Genomic DNA, 14,204 nt, shown 5'->3' with positions numbered 1-14,204 from the left:
ATTTTGAAAAAGAAAATTCAACAGCTTAGAATGTTTATTTTAGAAAATAATCTGTAAACTGGCGAAACAAGCAACCAGCACTCTTGATTTGTATCAGTACAAAGGGAGAATTAATACAGAGGAAAACTCAAGGCCACTCATGCAACACCTGTATAGCAGTGGCTTTTCCTACAGCCTTAGGACATGAAAGCACGGACACTGCCTCTGATCACAGCTCTGCAGATGGGGCAGTGACGTAGGCTGGCAGCACAGTCACCACACACAACCAGATGACCACAGGGGATGAAGACCATGGACACAAGCTTGTCCATGCACACTTTACAGGTCCTCTCCTCCTGTAACTGCCTCAGCAGCTCCTCAGGACTGGGGTTGTTTGCTGTTGGAGAAACCAGACATCATCAACATAGATCAAAACATACAAAAAGCGTTTTGCTGTAAGTCATGTTTTGGATGTTGACCTCTGACCTTTTTCTCTGAGTGATGTTCGTGCAGTAGAGCCCTGCCTCATTTCTGGCTCTGAAGTACAAAAACATAATTTCACATATTCAAATGATTTGAAGTATTGGGAATTCTGTGGAAAATGTCTATGTTCCATCATGCTAATCCTTTAGAGCTGTATTTCTGTTAACACTGGTGGATAGTATATTTTAGAAGTACCATACAGCAATGTAAAACTACTTGAAAAAATGTATGAATTCAAATTTTAACTTAAATAATAGTACAAAAGTATCAATCTACTTCTATGAAGAAGCTTTAATTGAATTTCCACTCTGTGCTCCAAACAGTGATTTAAAACCCTAACACATTTAGAGGGGGAATATCTAATTGAATTGTTAATATTAATCAGAAAAGTAACTTGTACATAAAGCTGTCAAAACAACTGTAGTGAAAAAAAAAACAAATATTTGAATCTGAATTGTATTTGAGAAGCGGTAAAAAGCCATATGGAAATAATGAAGGAAAGTACCTTCAAATTATAATTGTATTCAGAACAATAAATTAGAGTAAATTTTTAGTTGCTTTCCAGCATTGGGTGTTACCTCCGCTCTGTGGTCCCCTTTGTCTGTCCTCCTCCTTTGCCCTCAGTACGTCAGTGACCAGGTCAGATACCGAAGTGTAGTACTGGCCTGTCAAGAGGTACTTGGTGTGGACCAGACTCTCCACCAGGCTGGCCTCAAAGCCCATCTGGATCACAGTCTGCACCACAGGAGAAAGCATGGCTGAGGAAGCTGCCAGACCTCCGACTGTGTCTGGGAGATGACAGGAAGAGGAGAAATAAGGAAGCGGATGAGAAACATCCAATCGCTAGAGTTTCAACTTTACACTGGGCCAAGCACTAAGCAATCTACTAGATAAGTGGAAAAATAAATTACAAATTGTGCAGCTCACAATTGTCTGTCAATATACAGTAATAACATTTTAGGCATCAGCCTCCTCTGTATGTCTGCATAAACAGGTCATAATTATGATTCCTTCAGTCTATGGAATAATTGCCCTCTCGTGACTGCCCTGCAGCTATAAGCAACAGTAAGGTGGTTTCCATAGCACTGCCTAATTACTGCGATCCTAGAGCAAACATTAGCTCAGGTAATTGAACATCTAGTTATTTCACTTTCAGCAGTCTCACAAAGAAAAGCAATGGACCTGCTTTCTTCCAGACTCTTCAGTGTCTAATTTGTGATCTTAAGCAGTGCTGGTGCAACTGTGCATTTATTCTTCAAATCCAAGTTTCAACCGAGACAACTTGATATAAACTGATTCTATCAACTATATGCAGCCTGTGTCTTCTCTATTTTCACAACCTGCAGCAACTCAAAATGTTTGCTCTACCTTTCTTCTTTTTGTGTGAACAAGAAAGAGTGGATGTTGACACTTTCATGCTTTGCACTGCAGGATACACAGAGATAATTACTGGCATCAAAACAAGAGGCTGTTGTTATTCTGGTCTACAGTACATGATAGAAATTGGATTTTTTTAAATGTTGATTTTACATTTCTTTACTCTTTGCTTTATTCTTTGCCATGACTTACCATGTCTGGAGCCAATATCTCTGCCAGTGGAGGTTTGTGATCCACCCTATAAAAGTAATCAGATTTTAATATTTACAAAGTCATGCATGAATAAAATGCTGCAATAGCAACCTGCTGTTTATTAATGTGTGATTACTATTATGTCAATAGTATGGCACAAATCGATTTTATCCTGTACGGATAACGGGAATGAAGGTTCTCACCACAGTCTCTCCCAGATGGAAATGAGAATCCTGTATGTTGCTGATATAATCCTGCCCTCTTGACTGTATCAAAAATTCACACCTGTAAAACACACAAAGACACTGTTTTATTATCTTATCTGCATTCATTGTGTATTCAAATTACAATTTAATTTGCATGTGGAAAAACACAAATTATGTATTGAAACAGTGTCTTTTTATCTGCCAGTGACTTGTTACCGTGGAAACCACTTAGCATGTTCCTGCCAGGGGTCGTCACCTGGCTCCCAGTTTCTCAGCCCTCCATCACAGTAGAAGCATTTGACATTGTCACCATGACCTGTCAGGTTGAACAAAACCGCTGTGAGAAGGGACTAATGACACAAGATACACACCGAAAATCTTTATACTTTCAATTAGTCCTAAATAGAAAAATAAAATATTACGCTCTATACAATTTTAGTTTTTATCAAATGCACACACGGACAAAAACCCTTCACTGACACAGTCTTAACAACACTTAGATCATTAGCTTCTTAAAAACACAACTTATTTCAGAGCTTCATTATCTGAATATATTCGTTTGTTAAGGATTCCATGATATTTGGCCTGAGCTGTTAGACCCTACTTCTTTAGCATCACCAGCTTTGTCCAGATTTTTCTTTCTACAACATCATGAATCAGCAGGACAATTGTACCATGAACTCTCTCACAAAAAAGGTCACTCTAGCAGTGACTGGGTCAGTACTGAATACTTCAATGTAACATACTCATTTTCATGTTGCTCATGAAATAATAAAGAAAGGAATGATGTGTTTATAATGTTTTTAAGGTTTAAAATAGAAAGTGAGCACCTGTGTAGAAAAATCCAGCTCTGGCAAGGATATCTGGCTGCACTGAAGCTTCAGTGGGCCAGTTGTGAAAAGTTGTGAGCCGGGAATCCTCTGTTTCCATCTCTGGGTACACTGCTTGTCCTCCTGTCCCTTGATCATCCATAGTCATCCTCTGGAGCTGACTCAACAGCTGGCCGTCCACAGAGTCTGGGGATCCAAATTGAAGAGGAATATTTCCCACAGCTCGACCAAGTATAAAACTACAAGTGGGAAAATGCCTCTTGTGCTCGGCGGCTGGGCTGTCCCCGCGCACCCAACATCTTAAAATCCCTCCACAGCAGAAACATTGGACCTTATCCCCAGGGCCTAAAAAGAAGAAGCCTGCTTTCGCTAGCTCTCCAGATGTGACCGGTGCATCTGCTGGCCAACTGTGAAAAGTGTGAAGTCTTGCTTCCTCTCTTCGCATCTGAGGCTCCTCTGGGATGTGCAGCATAGTATTCCTGTCATCCATCATTCTGTGACATGTAGCTTTCTCTTTTCCTATCGATCCTGTGCCAGTCAATCCTTTTGTGGTCCATAGTGGAGCATGCACTGAAGGTGAGTGGAGCACACCAACTGAAATAATATAATCAGCATGCACAGTGGCCTACAGAAGACTGCTTTCCAGAAACGCCACTCAGTGCCAGAAACTGTGCTCATTGATGCTTGAATGAATGACAGCCTGAACATGCCATGTCGCTCCGTCCCTAAAAAAAAGGACAATAACATAGTGTGTGGCTTTTCTATTAGAGGAGTGCTGGATTACAACAATGCCCACAGACTTCATACTATATATAAAAGAAACAATGACCTTTCAAAGTATTTTGGAGCAAAAGTGCAAAGTGTCCTTGGCAGTATATTCTAACTTGTAGATGTACAGAGTGTGGAATCAGTGAGACAAAATAAGCAAATAAGAAAAGCAAAGGCAAAACACAACAGAATGTGACATTAAAATAATCTCCTTTTATAATTGCTAGTCATGCTGAACATAACCATGACATCAGTTATTCTGCAGTTTCAAGCTGTTTATGCAACACATGCATGCCAATGGGAAACACACTCCCCAACTGCAAAGAGGTGTCCTAACACTCATTTATCAAAATCAGATAAAATATATCCAATATGCCAGCCTACTGGTTTTTGTTCTTCTCAGTGGAGTCACCTGAAAAGTAAAGATGCAGCTGAAATGTAACCACACAAATGACTGAGCTGAAACACACTGTATTACACCAGGGGGCCCCTGCAGAAAACCACACACAGTCTGCTGATAACCCCCACCCACCCATCCCCGTTTGTTTATTCAGAGATTGCAGAACACAGCATAGTGAGATGACTAAAGTAGGGGAGTGGACCAAATGATCAGTCATTGTGAGTTTGCTTATTGGTTGCATTTTTCAAGACACTGCCAGCGCCTATATTTACATTGATAAATGCAAAGGATGCTCATATTTTGTTTTGCCACCCCGCGGGAAACAACGTGAACTGCAGCGGTGCCTCAAAGCCCGGATGGAGCAGCCATTGGGGAAGTGTATAGGGCTTTAACGTAACTGAGGAGGGCTCTCTCTGTGGAATAAAAAAGACAAAGTAAAAGGCGACCGAGGAGAGAAATATCACAGATCCGACAGGCCCATTCGGCGACACATACTATTAACTTGAAAACCTGTGACGGGACTTGACTGCTTTCGGACACAGTCTCCGAGGCGACAGACTTGAACTGTGGAAGTTGGGATACGTGCACACAGCGGAAAATAGAGTTACAGCTGAGCCTGCGCTACATCTACTAGCCACACGCTAAGCGGCACAACTAGCCACATAGCTAACTGTAACTGAGCTGTGAATTGCTTCCAAATCACGGGGCTTGAAAAATCAATCACAAGCTCAAGCTCTGTGAGAATCCAGGGATTTGCTTAATGAATTATGTCTGCCACAAGCATTGACCCTCAGGTAGGAAGGACAATGTGTCTCGCTTTTAGAGCTTGCAAGCTAGCTAACTGCTAATATTAACGATTTAGTGGGCTATGGCTATTCCTCGGAAGTGCTAGCTAGCCAATAGCGTTGGCCGGTGCATGTAGCTAACAAGTTAGCTACATTTAGTGAAAAGGATAAATGATTTAACGTTGATGGACATTTAGGAAGGATGGCACTTACGTGTCACAATGCAGACCGTTGCCAAACGCACCTTTAACTAAAACCATACGTTTGTGCTACGGACATAGAAGGAAAAACTCAACTACCTATGGCCGAATACGTAAAACCTGAAGCTAACGTTAAAAGGAATCATATAGAAGCTCAACATAGCTAAAGCTGACATGTTATCTGATTGATTCATACTTTTCAATGGAAGGTATCTAAAATACCTGCATGGTGTCTAGGTTTCACAATGTGTTTGCAGCCTATTATGGCAGATTAAGTTACAGCATGCATTAAGGGTAGAGGCGTCCGGCAAGCCATTTTTAGGGGGCTACATTAGTTAGCAAAGTTCTGTAGATTACTAACCAGCTAACGCTAGCATTGAAGTAACTGTTCTTAACACCAAATATATGGTAGTAACTGTAGCAACCAACTGTTACTATTAACCGCTTTCACTGTAGAAAAAGATTAGGCAAATCTGCTTATGCATCGTCTCGCTTGAGGAAGTTGCCTTAGCCGTCATCTTCTGAGCAATACATAGATAACATTTAGGGCTGCACATGGGTATGAAATCCCAGACCGACTCGAAATAACCGTTTCACCTCCTTTTTGTTTCTTTTTTTCTTTCCATGATCCAACCTCGATGCAGAGATCAAAGGGACAAGCATCTAAAGGTGAGTTGAGACCTCAAAAACTGAATCAGGATGATTTATTTGAAATATGTAGCATTGGGCCTATCTCAGCACAACATGCATTCATTATCAGACTAAACAGTTTCTAAGTTGTTATGTCTTAGCTGGGTCACACAGTGTGGTCAGATGTACAAATTAAATCTTGTACTGGGGCTTGGGAAGGTTATTTCTGTTATATTTTGAAAGTGTTACTTAGGATGTGTTACTTATCTATATTTGGAAGCTCAGATTGAATATTAGGTACAGTACATTAGTGAGCTGACTCACCAGTGGTAATGTGCAGGGACATACTTTATTCCTTTAGTTGTTAAATGATACTTGGTTTTTACTGCAAATGACCATGGTGCAATGTCTTTGTGTAGTGAAACCTGATCCAAGTCTGGTTTTTGAGTATGATGCACACACCTTTTTAGCCTTCAAACGTGTCATCAAAATGTCTGTAATTTCTCTTTCTTAGACTACAGGTTTATGTCATGTTGCTCAAACCATATCTGCAACATAATCAAACTTACTGGTTTCTGTTAGATTTCTAATAATTTTTTAGTCATATCAGGGAAGTTATTGGTTCACACACATAAGATAGTCCAGCTCCTGTTCCTACAATCCATTTTATACTTTAGCCTCCACAGCGAATTTAATTATGATCAGAATCCATTTGAACCCCAATAATGCTACAAGCTAGTGTCAATCACTAGCTGGTTCAATAATTAATCTGCAGGTGATTGATAAGTAATAATTTCCTGAATTTCCTGAATAACTCCTAAATTTGCTGAAAGTGTTTAGAAGAGAACATACAAAGAAACTTAGCAGAAAGAAGCTAATCGTGTGTGTTTTTTCCTTGTAAACCATTTATCGATTTATTAAAATACTTATCAAATAATTATCTGTCAGTCAACAAAACAATCATCTGACTTTTTTGCTTTAAACTGCAGTGAATTAGGGCTGACTGCAGTCTTCATTCTGTGTGGAAAATCAAAATATTAAATTTTATAGCCACCATTAATGTTTCATTCCCAAAAGACACATTTTGTGTGAAGTATAGCCCTTAACATGAATTAGGTAAAACATCTATGGGTCTGTAGGATAATTTACGGATTTACTCTTTATTGTCGTCAGTTTCCCACTAATATTTATGATACTCATGTAATGGCCTCATAATTGTACTTTTTTTTTATGATGTTCAAGTCATTTTTGATTTACTGCAATTTTTGGATGAGGTGGAGTGGCAGGTCTCTACTTACTATAACTGGCTGGCAGGAGGCCACATGCTGATTCACCTCTAGGATAACAGGCTGTCTTAGGTGGCTCTGTGATTTGATTGTTCGAAAGAGCACATACAATAAAGGCAGTTTTGAGTAATACATAATCACAGCTTCATCCGTTAATCTGTTATGCCTTGCATAGGCATAAGAACTTAATACTTTATAACTAAAACAGCATTTATGTGTCCCTTTATCCATACATGCTCCATACAATGATATTTGGTTTCGTTTTAGTGCAAAATGGTTCACTGCATCAGAAGGAGACTGTCCATGACAATGATTTTGAGCCATACCTCACTAGTCAATCAACTCAGGTAAAGCTTAATCCATCTCCATCTTTTTAAAATTGTTACACAAATATTATAATAATATTACATGCTTGTTAATTTATAGTTTAGTTTTCATTCACACTGTGTCATTTTTTGCTTATGCTGTGGCTCTGCTGGCTCAATAATCCAGAACAACAGCTACCAGTCTATCACCGACCCCTACTTGTCCAGCTACTACGCCCCCTCCATTGGATTTCCATACCCTCTTAATGAAGCTCCCTGGTCTACTGGTGGGGACCCCCCTATTCCATACCTCACTCCTTATGGACCCTTGAGTAATGGAGACCATCACTTCATGCCAGACACTGTGTTTGGCCAGCCGGGGGGCCTGGGAAGCAGCATCTACCCCCACAGGTTTAACTTTTTCCCTGAAAACCCTGCTTTCTCTGCTTGGGGCACGAGTGGCTCCCAGGGGCAGCAGACTCAAAGTTCAGCCTATGGTGGCAGCTACAGCTATCCTCCCAGCTCTCTGGGGGGGACTCTAGTGGCTGATGGTCAGACAGGCTTTCACAATGACACCCTCAACAAAGCCCCTGGTATGAACAGCTTGGAGCAGGGTATGGTTGGCTTGAAGATTGGAGGGGATGTCACTGGCCAGGGGACTGCAGTCAAGGCTGTGGGATCTGTGATTGGTGGACCTGCAGTAGCAGCCACAGGAAATGGAGCCACACCTATTGGCATGCCCCCACCCAAACCCACCTCTTGGGCAGCCATTGCCAGCAAGCCCGCCAAGCCACAGCAACTGAGAGCTAAAGTGAAGCCAGGCATGCCCAATCCAGGTGGAGCTCTGCCTCCCCCACCCATCAAACACAACATGAACATTGGGACCTGGGACAAGGGCCCAGTGACTAAAATAGCCACAGCTCCCCTGCAGCCACCACAGCACCCTCTTGGACTGCCCCATGCCATGCCACCACAAGCCCCCACACAGCAAGGACCCATGCAGCCTCCCCCTCCCCAGTCTTTGGTTCAGGCTCAGATGCAACCTATGGCCTTACAGCCCCAGCCCCCCCATCATCAGCACCATCAGCCTCCACCTCAGCCCTACCAAAATCACACACAGCCCCCACAACCCCAAACCCGTTGGGTTGCTCCTCGCAACCGTAACCAAGGGTACGGGCAGGGTGGCCCTGGCCAAGATGGCAGTGGTGTGATGGGTGTTGTTGGTAGTGGGAACAATGGTCCCCATAACTCTGCCAGCCAAGGACCTGGTGGAGAGTCTCACCCAGTGCTGGAGAAGCTGCGTGCCTCCCACAGCTACAACCCGAAGGAATTTGAATGGAACCTGAAGAATGGTCGCGTTTTCATTATTAAGAGCTACTCTGAGGATGATATCCATCGCTCTATCAAGTACTCCATCTGGTGCAGCACGGAGCACGGCAACAAGCGGCTGGACTCTGCCTTCCGGGCTATGAATGGTAAAGGTCCCGTGTACCTGCTGTTCAGTGTCAATGGTAGTGGTCATTTCTGCGGCGTGGCAGAGATGCGTTCACCAGTGGACTATGGCACCAGTGCTGGTGTTTGGGCACAGGACAAGTGGAAGGGCAAGTTTGATGTGGACTGGTTGTTTGTCAAGGACGTGCCTAATAGTCAGCTGCGCCACATCCGCCTGGAGAACAACGACAACAAGCCAGTGACCAACTCCCGTGACACCCAAGAGGTTCCTCTGGAGAAGGCCAAGCAGGTGCTCAAGATTATTGCCACCTACAAACACACCACCTCCATCTTTGATGACTTCTCTCATTATGAGAAGAGGCAGGAAGAGGAAGAGGAGGTTCGCAAGGTGGGTACAATCCACTCACTGTTACCTTAAATGAACAAAACTGTATTTAATAGATTCTCTGTTCTCTAGAGCATTTGACTGTTCATTTGTTTTGTTTTTTTATGAGAGATTAATTCTTGTTTTTGTCTTACCTTATACTTGTTTCTTCAAATAGACTTTTGAACCTGCTCAGATACAAAACCGTTCTCGGTTGGATCAGGTAAGAATTGTCAGAATTTTTTATTTCTGTCTTTGACTACATGTGGAATATTGATTGTGTTGTTCAGAGGTAATAATCTAAACCTAATAATAAATTATTGCTCTAAATAGGTAAAGCAGACATTTTCTGTGTTATTTGTTTATATGCTTAATAGATGTTTTTGTTGTTCTTTTTTAAACAGGAGCGCCCAAACAGGAATAAACAATAGAAGACATTTATCCTTGGCTTGATATACAGTTACACTAGGACTTTTGATTTAAGAGACAGAAGAATATGAAAATGCAACAAGCCCTTCAGTTTTTTTTTTTTTTTTCCTATTTAATCCTGGTGAATTTCTGACATCGTTGACGTGTGCTTTTTTTTGCCCCATGTACCACCCACTTCTTGTGCAGGGATACCAAGCTGATTTCATGTATTACCTAGCCACCACCACACTCTTTAGTTCATTTTTTATATATATATTTTTTATTCTTGTTCCATCTCGTACTCTTCTCTCGTCAGACTGGTTTTCTCTCTCCTGCCCCTCAACCTCTCCTCTTTGCAATTGAATCAGGGTTTGACTGCACCATGGAGAAAAAAAAAATCTGCCACTTTATATTTTAGTACAATCAGGAACAGATGTGTCCTGCCCCTGTTTGTCCATTTGGTGGCAACATTGCCATGTTTCAGATTTTAACCGTGCCAACAGGGTTGGAGGATCCCAAAGGCAATGTCAGACTTGGAACTGTGCGATAATAAACTGCAATGGTTTATCTATTTTTCATTCAGATCGACAAAATCTCTATTTTTTTGGCTTACTACTGACAATTTTCATTTCAGAAACCTGTTTTCTGGAGCCTTAATGTTTTTTTTTTTTTTTTTAATTATTGGTGACTTCTCAAAAGAACTGCGCAAACAGTGACACTGCTGGAGAAATCAGGGATAGTGTGAAGTCACACAGGACTCGAGACATTTCAGAGGAGGAATTGCAAAGACCTCTGGAAAAGAAATTGTGTCCTCCACAACCAGAACACTCATCACTTAAATCAAAAATTGTACGATTAACATCCTTTACACCCCTCTGCTTTGCTTTTTTTATGTTTGTCTTGAAGGGGTTTTTTGTATGTTTCATCAGGAGATTCTGCTTGTGTGCGCAACCCAGTCTGAGAGAATTGTCTCATCCACCATTTTAAATTGTTTTATAATCAGAATTATGCAATAGTGTAACTGCTACATTAAATGAATTATTGCTTTTGCATTATGTTCGACAAAATGGGGGGAGGGTTCAGTGATGCTTTTTTGTTTGTTTGTTGGTTTCCATTCACCTTATTTCTGTCTTAATTTTTTTTTTTCCCCCCCTTTTTCTTTTGAATTTGGTTTTGCGAAGTCTGTCATGTTGGTCGTAATGCTAAGCTTTAACGTAGGAGCCTATATATTCATGGAGAAAGCCTAAAATGTATAACCTAAAATTTAATGTAACTGATTTACTATCAAGTAAGAAAAAATAAGAATGAAATGTGGTTTCTGTGTGTTTTTTGGTTGTTGTGGACAAGTTTGTTCTAGACTAAAACCATTGATTATGATACAGTAAAGTAGTTTCAGGGGTGTTAAGAGAGAAAGATTGGCTATTAAACAAAGTCAGAGATGTTTGTGCCATGCATGGGGAGCTGCAATAAAGATATTCTGCTGGAAACATAAAAGCTATTATCCCTCCTGCAGCTTGTCCATGAGGTGAGAAGGGTTATCTTTAGTCCTTTTAAGGGACAGTGCCCTCTGTTCTCATGTCATTGAAAGCAAGAATGTGTTTATTTGTCAATGAGCATTTGAGACCAGCAGGTTCTGTCCTGTTGATTATTTTTGAAATTGTCACTTCAGTATTTTGTGGATTACGAGGTTACCATGTTACAGAAAGTAATGCTGCTAATAGACATGGCTTTCTATCATGGGGTCTTTTCTCTTTTAACATTTCTGTTTTATTTTGTTCAAATCTAGTGTATCTTCCTTGTAAACAAATCAAATATTGGCAATTCAGTTTTCTGTTTTTAATATTTAAATTAGGGCGACAATAATGATAGTTGGCCCTGTCTAGAAAATATGGCCTGGACTTATTCATATTAAGTTGTTTGGTTATTATATGATCTATCTTGATTCTATTAATACTAACTCTATTATAACATTAAGCTGTCAAAAGTACTGCACTTTGCTGAAGTCACTTGAGCGTGGGTGTTAGCCGTAAGCTTCACAACTGTATTTCCAGATGTGTGAAGCTGCATTGTTTTTTTTGCTTTTTTGTTTGTTTGTTTTTTTAACCCCTTCCTTCCTGGACAGTGTATCCCCTGTAATCAAGAGAACTGACCTCTTAACATTATCTTCCCTTCTCCATCTCTTCTTTTTCTTTTTATTTTTTACCTGCACTAATCAATAGCTAGGTTTGTCCAAGCAATACAGTGGACTTCCTTCACACGATTGCCTTCACCAATACCATGCTGTCCGACTGGTGTAGAGTCAGGGGGGGAGGCGAGATGCTCAAGGGTTTCGCTGATTTAACATCCACGGCTGTCTTTGCCACCAGAAACAAGAGCTGGTTTGACTGTAGGCCAGGGCGTACATGCACGTCAGTTATACCTGTCAGAAGATGTGTGCTGCAATAAAGTGAGAGTCAGGTTAACCATAAAAGTATATGTATTGACACTACAAAAGGAATAATGACATGAAATATTAAAGAAACATTGATTATCTTATAGACCACAGTTGTAGTGGGCATAACGTTAAAAAGATCTATCTTGGTTTTTCTTTATAGAGGAAATCGAGCCTTAATAAACTGTTAATTCAGAAATAACTTTGTCTTGATCTCATTAATTGTCGTGTAGGTATACATCTATCTTTAGTGACCGTACGAGGTCAAAGAGGTGATGCTCTGTAGTAAAGACCCACTCCTTAAATGTCACCAAAAGGTTGTCTTAGCTAGAAAAGTTTGTTTTCATGATCCTGCAGCTGACTTTACACTATCTGTAAATACTGTTGTCAAAGCAAACGTCTCATTTCAGTTCTCTTTTACTGAAAATGAGGAACAACTTATTGTTAAAACATGATGTATTCCTATTGTCAAAAGATGTTCTTTTCTTTCCTAATAGGAGCTCTCCATGGTGCTGACTTTATCATTTGGAAGTTCTGCTGGTTATGACGTTCCAGTCACACAATGACAACTGTAAGTGATCTTATATGAACTGGAGGTGAATTGAGGTGTTCATGTTCTAGAGATGTAGATTAAATTAAATTTTGTTAGTATTTTTTACTACACAAGGATTTTTACACTTGCAGAGTGAAAGAATTGCAGGTCAGCAGTTTTCAAATACAGTGCATCATATGATGGTTAAAATGCCATGTTAACACATTTTTAAGTCTATATATAAAATAAAACTTTAGATGTACTAATGTAAATATGGCTTCCATGGTGGAAAAACAAATCTGTGGTTACTATTCCTCATAAAATAATCACAAGAACAAGTAGAAATCCCAGTGCAGTTCAAGCTTTATTGGTTGCCTTGTCATTACAAAGTATGCATGTAAGTAAAACATAAAATAGGTTTTAAAACAAATCCCATTCATGTCCTGTGCCCAATAGACTCAACATGTCAGTCTGGACTTGAGTGTAGTGTACAGTGCGTAACATTAATACACAAAGATCCCACAATGAGAATATATATTTGGCCTAAAGTTCAAATTATTCTTTGAACATGGACATATATAGGTTATTGCCAACATTGAAGTGCCATATGATGCTTGACCTTGTATGTTCTAGTCAAAAGACGGTACAGATTTTAGCCAGTGATGTACACTGTACAAGAAAGAAAATACAATGTGTGCTAGATTCTCCTATTTGTGCTCAATTAGATCTTATATGTTTCAACCATTTGTTCATAGTGAATGCAGTGTTAATTCAAACATATCAGTAGACCCCGAGTTGCTTCTTTGAGTTTGGAACCCCAGTCCCCTGTGCTATATTTAAATGAGTCAACAATTTATGACTGTGAGGTAGTCAGATCAAAATATTGCTGCTGGGATGACTACAAAATATAGGCATATCATTATTATCTATTTTTTTCGTCTTGGTCAAACACAAAGAAGAACGGTGTTTTGTAGGCCACAGCTTCAATGTTGCGTTGACAGAAAGATACCTGTAGGTGGCATTGAATCGCCTATACTTCTATACTTTGACTCCATCCGACTGAACTCATTAACATGAAGCCGTCATCCGTTTGTAGCCTTCAGGGGTTGTCAGCCTCAGCTGTAGGCCTGAGCTCTGAGCCACACAGTGAAGGTGTGATTGGTTGGACGTCCTGGCCTAGTTTTGCCTATGAAGTAATTTATCTTTGACCAATTTCAACTAGAGGTCCGATTGTTCCCCTAAGACTCTTGTGCTGGCTTGCAGTAGATAATAGTGCGACACACACTCCTGAAGATGAGAATTTAGCTTTAATGTCGCTCGATGTTTCCATTGTCAGACGCACATCTCGCATTTGGCTGTTCATGTTGTGGGTGGGCTTCAGAAACGTTAGCCTCTATTTTTGGCTGTGTGGGTTAAATATAAATATTGACTGCCTTCGTATTTTAGGTTTTGTAGTTTCCTTAACTGTGACACTTTTAAATAAATGTATCTATCTTACTGGGCTATACATTGATTTTTGTCAGAAAAAATAAAAATGGCACGCTTGATAATGAAGCGAGTCTTTCTTCGAGTCCAA

At 40.3% G+C, this 14,204-nt stretch overlaps 2 protein-coding genes across 2 annotated transcripts; one reads left to right on the top strand and one right to left on the bottom strand.

Moving 5' to 3' along the window:
• Positions 1 to 57: 57 nt before the first annotated feature.
• birc7 (baculoviral IAP repeat containing 7) lies at positions 58 to 4,181 on the bottom strand. Its single transcript, XM_067526408.1, has 7 exons — positions 3,068 to 4,181; positions 2,454 to 2,553; positions 2,235 to 2,316; positions 2,032 to 2,077; positions 1,041 to 1,250; positions 466 to 516; positions 58 to 376 (listed from the first exon to the last, which is right to left on the bottom strand). Exons 1-7 carry the CDS (start codon positions 3,558 to 3,560, stop codon positions 177 to 179), a joined length of 1,182 nt encoding a protein of 393 aa, XP_067382509.1. The 5' UTR covers positions 3,561 to 4,181; the 3' UTR covers positions 58 to 176.
• Positions 4,182 to 4,475: 294 nt separating this feature from the next.
• LOC137139336 (YTH domain-containing family protein 1-like) lies at positions 4,476 to 11,187 on the top strand. The gene is made up of 6 exons (XM_067526406.1): positions 4,476 to 5,029; positions 5,865 to 5,889; positions 7,404 to 7,483; positions 7,629 to 9,281; positions 9,436 to 9,480; positions 9,662 to 11,187. Exons 1-6 carry the CDS (start codon positions 5,003 to 5,005, stop codon positions 9,686 to 9,688), a joined length of 1,857 nt encoding a protein of 618 aa, XP_067382507.1. The 5' UTR covers positions 4,476 to 5,002; the 3' UTR covers positions 9,689 to 11,187.
• Positions 11,188 to 14,204: the final 3,017 nt, after the last annotated feature.

The sequence above is a fragment of the Channa argus genome, chromosome 13 (assembly GCF_033026475.1).
Source record: "Channa argus isolate prfri chromosome 13, Channa argus male v1.0, whole genome shotgun sequence".
Classification (NCBI taxonomy): Eukaryota; Metazoa; Chordata; class Actinopteri; order Anabantiformes; family Channidae; genus Channa; species Channa argus.
Note: the sequence above shows the minus strand (reverse complement) of the source record. Positions and strands in the feature narration are given on the sequence as shown.

What these genes read in the sequence shown, in the direction of transcription:
- LOC137139336 (XM_067526406.1), top strand. Translation starts at nt 5,003, where the DNA reads ATGTCTGCCACAAGCATTGACCCTCAG. An exon ending in TCACTAGTCAATCAACTCAG is followed by an intron (nt 7,484 to 7,628) that starts GTAAAGCTTAAT and finishes TCAATAATCCAG; the next exon opens with AACAACAGCTACCAGTCTAT. An exon ending in AGGAAGAGGAGGTTCGCAAG is followed by an intron (nt 9,282 to 9,435) that starts GTGGGTACAATC and finishes TTCTTCAAATAG; the next exon opens with ACTTTTGAACCTGCTCAGAT.
- birc7 (XM_067526408.1), bottom strand. Translation starts at nt 3,560, where the DNA reads ATGATGGATGACAGGAATACTATGCTGCACATCCCAGAGGAGCCTCAG. An exon ending in CATGCTAAGTGGTTTCCACG is followed by an intron (nt 2,317 to 2,453) that starts GTAACAAGTCAC and finishes TGTGTTTTACAG; the next exon opens with GTGTGAATTTTTGATACAGT. An exon ending in TCCATCTGGGAGAGACTGTG is followed by an intron (nt 2,078 to 2,234) that starts GTGAGAACCTTC and finishes TTACTTTTATAG; the next exon opens with GGTGGATCACAAACCTCCAC.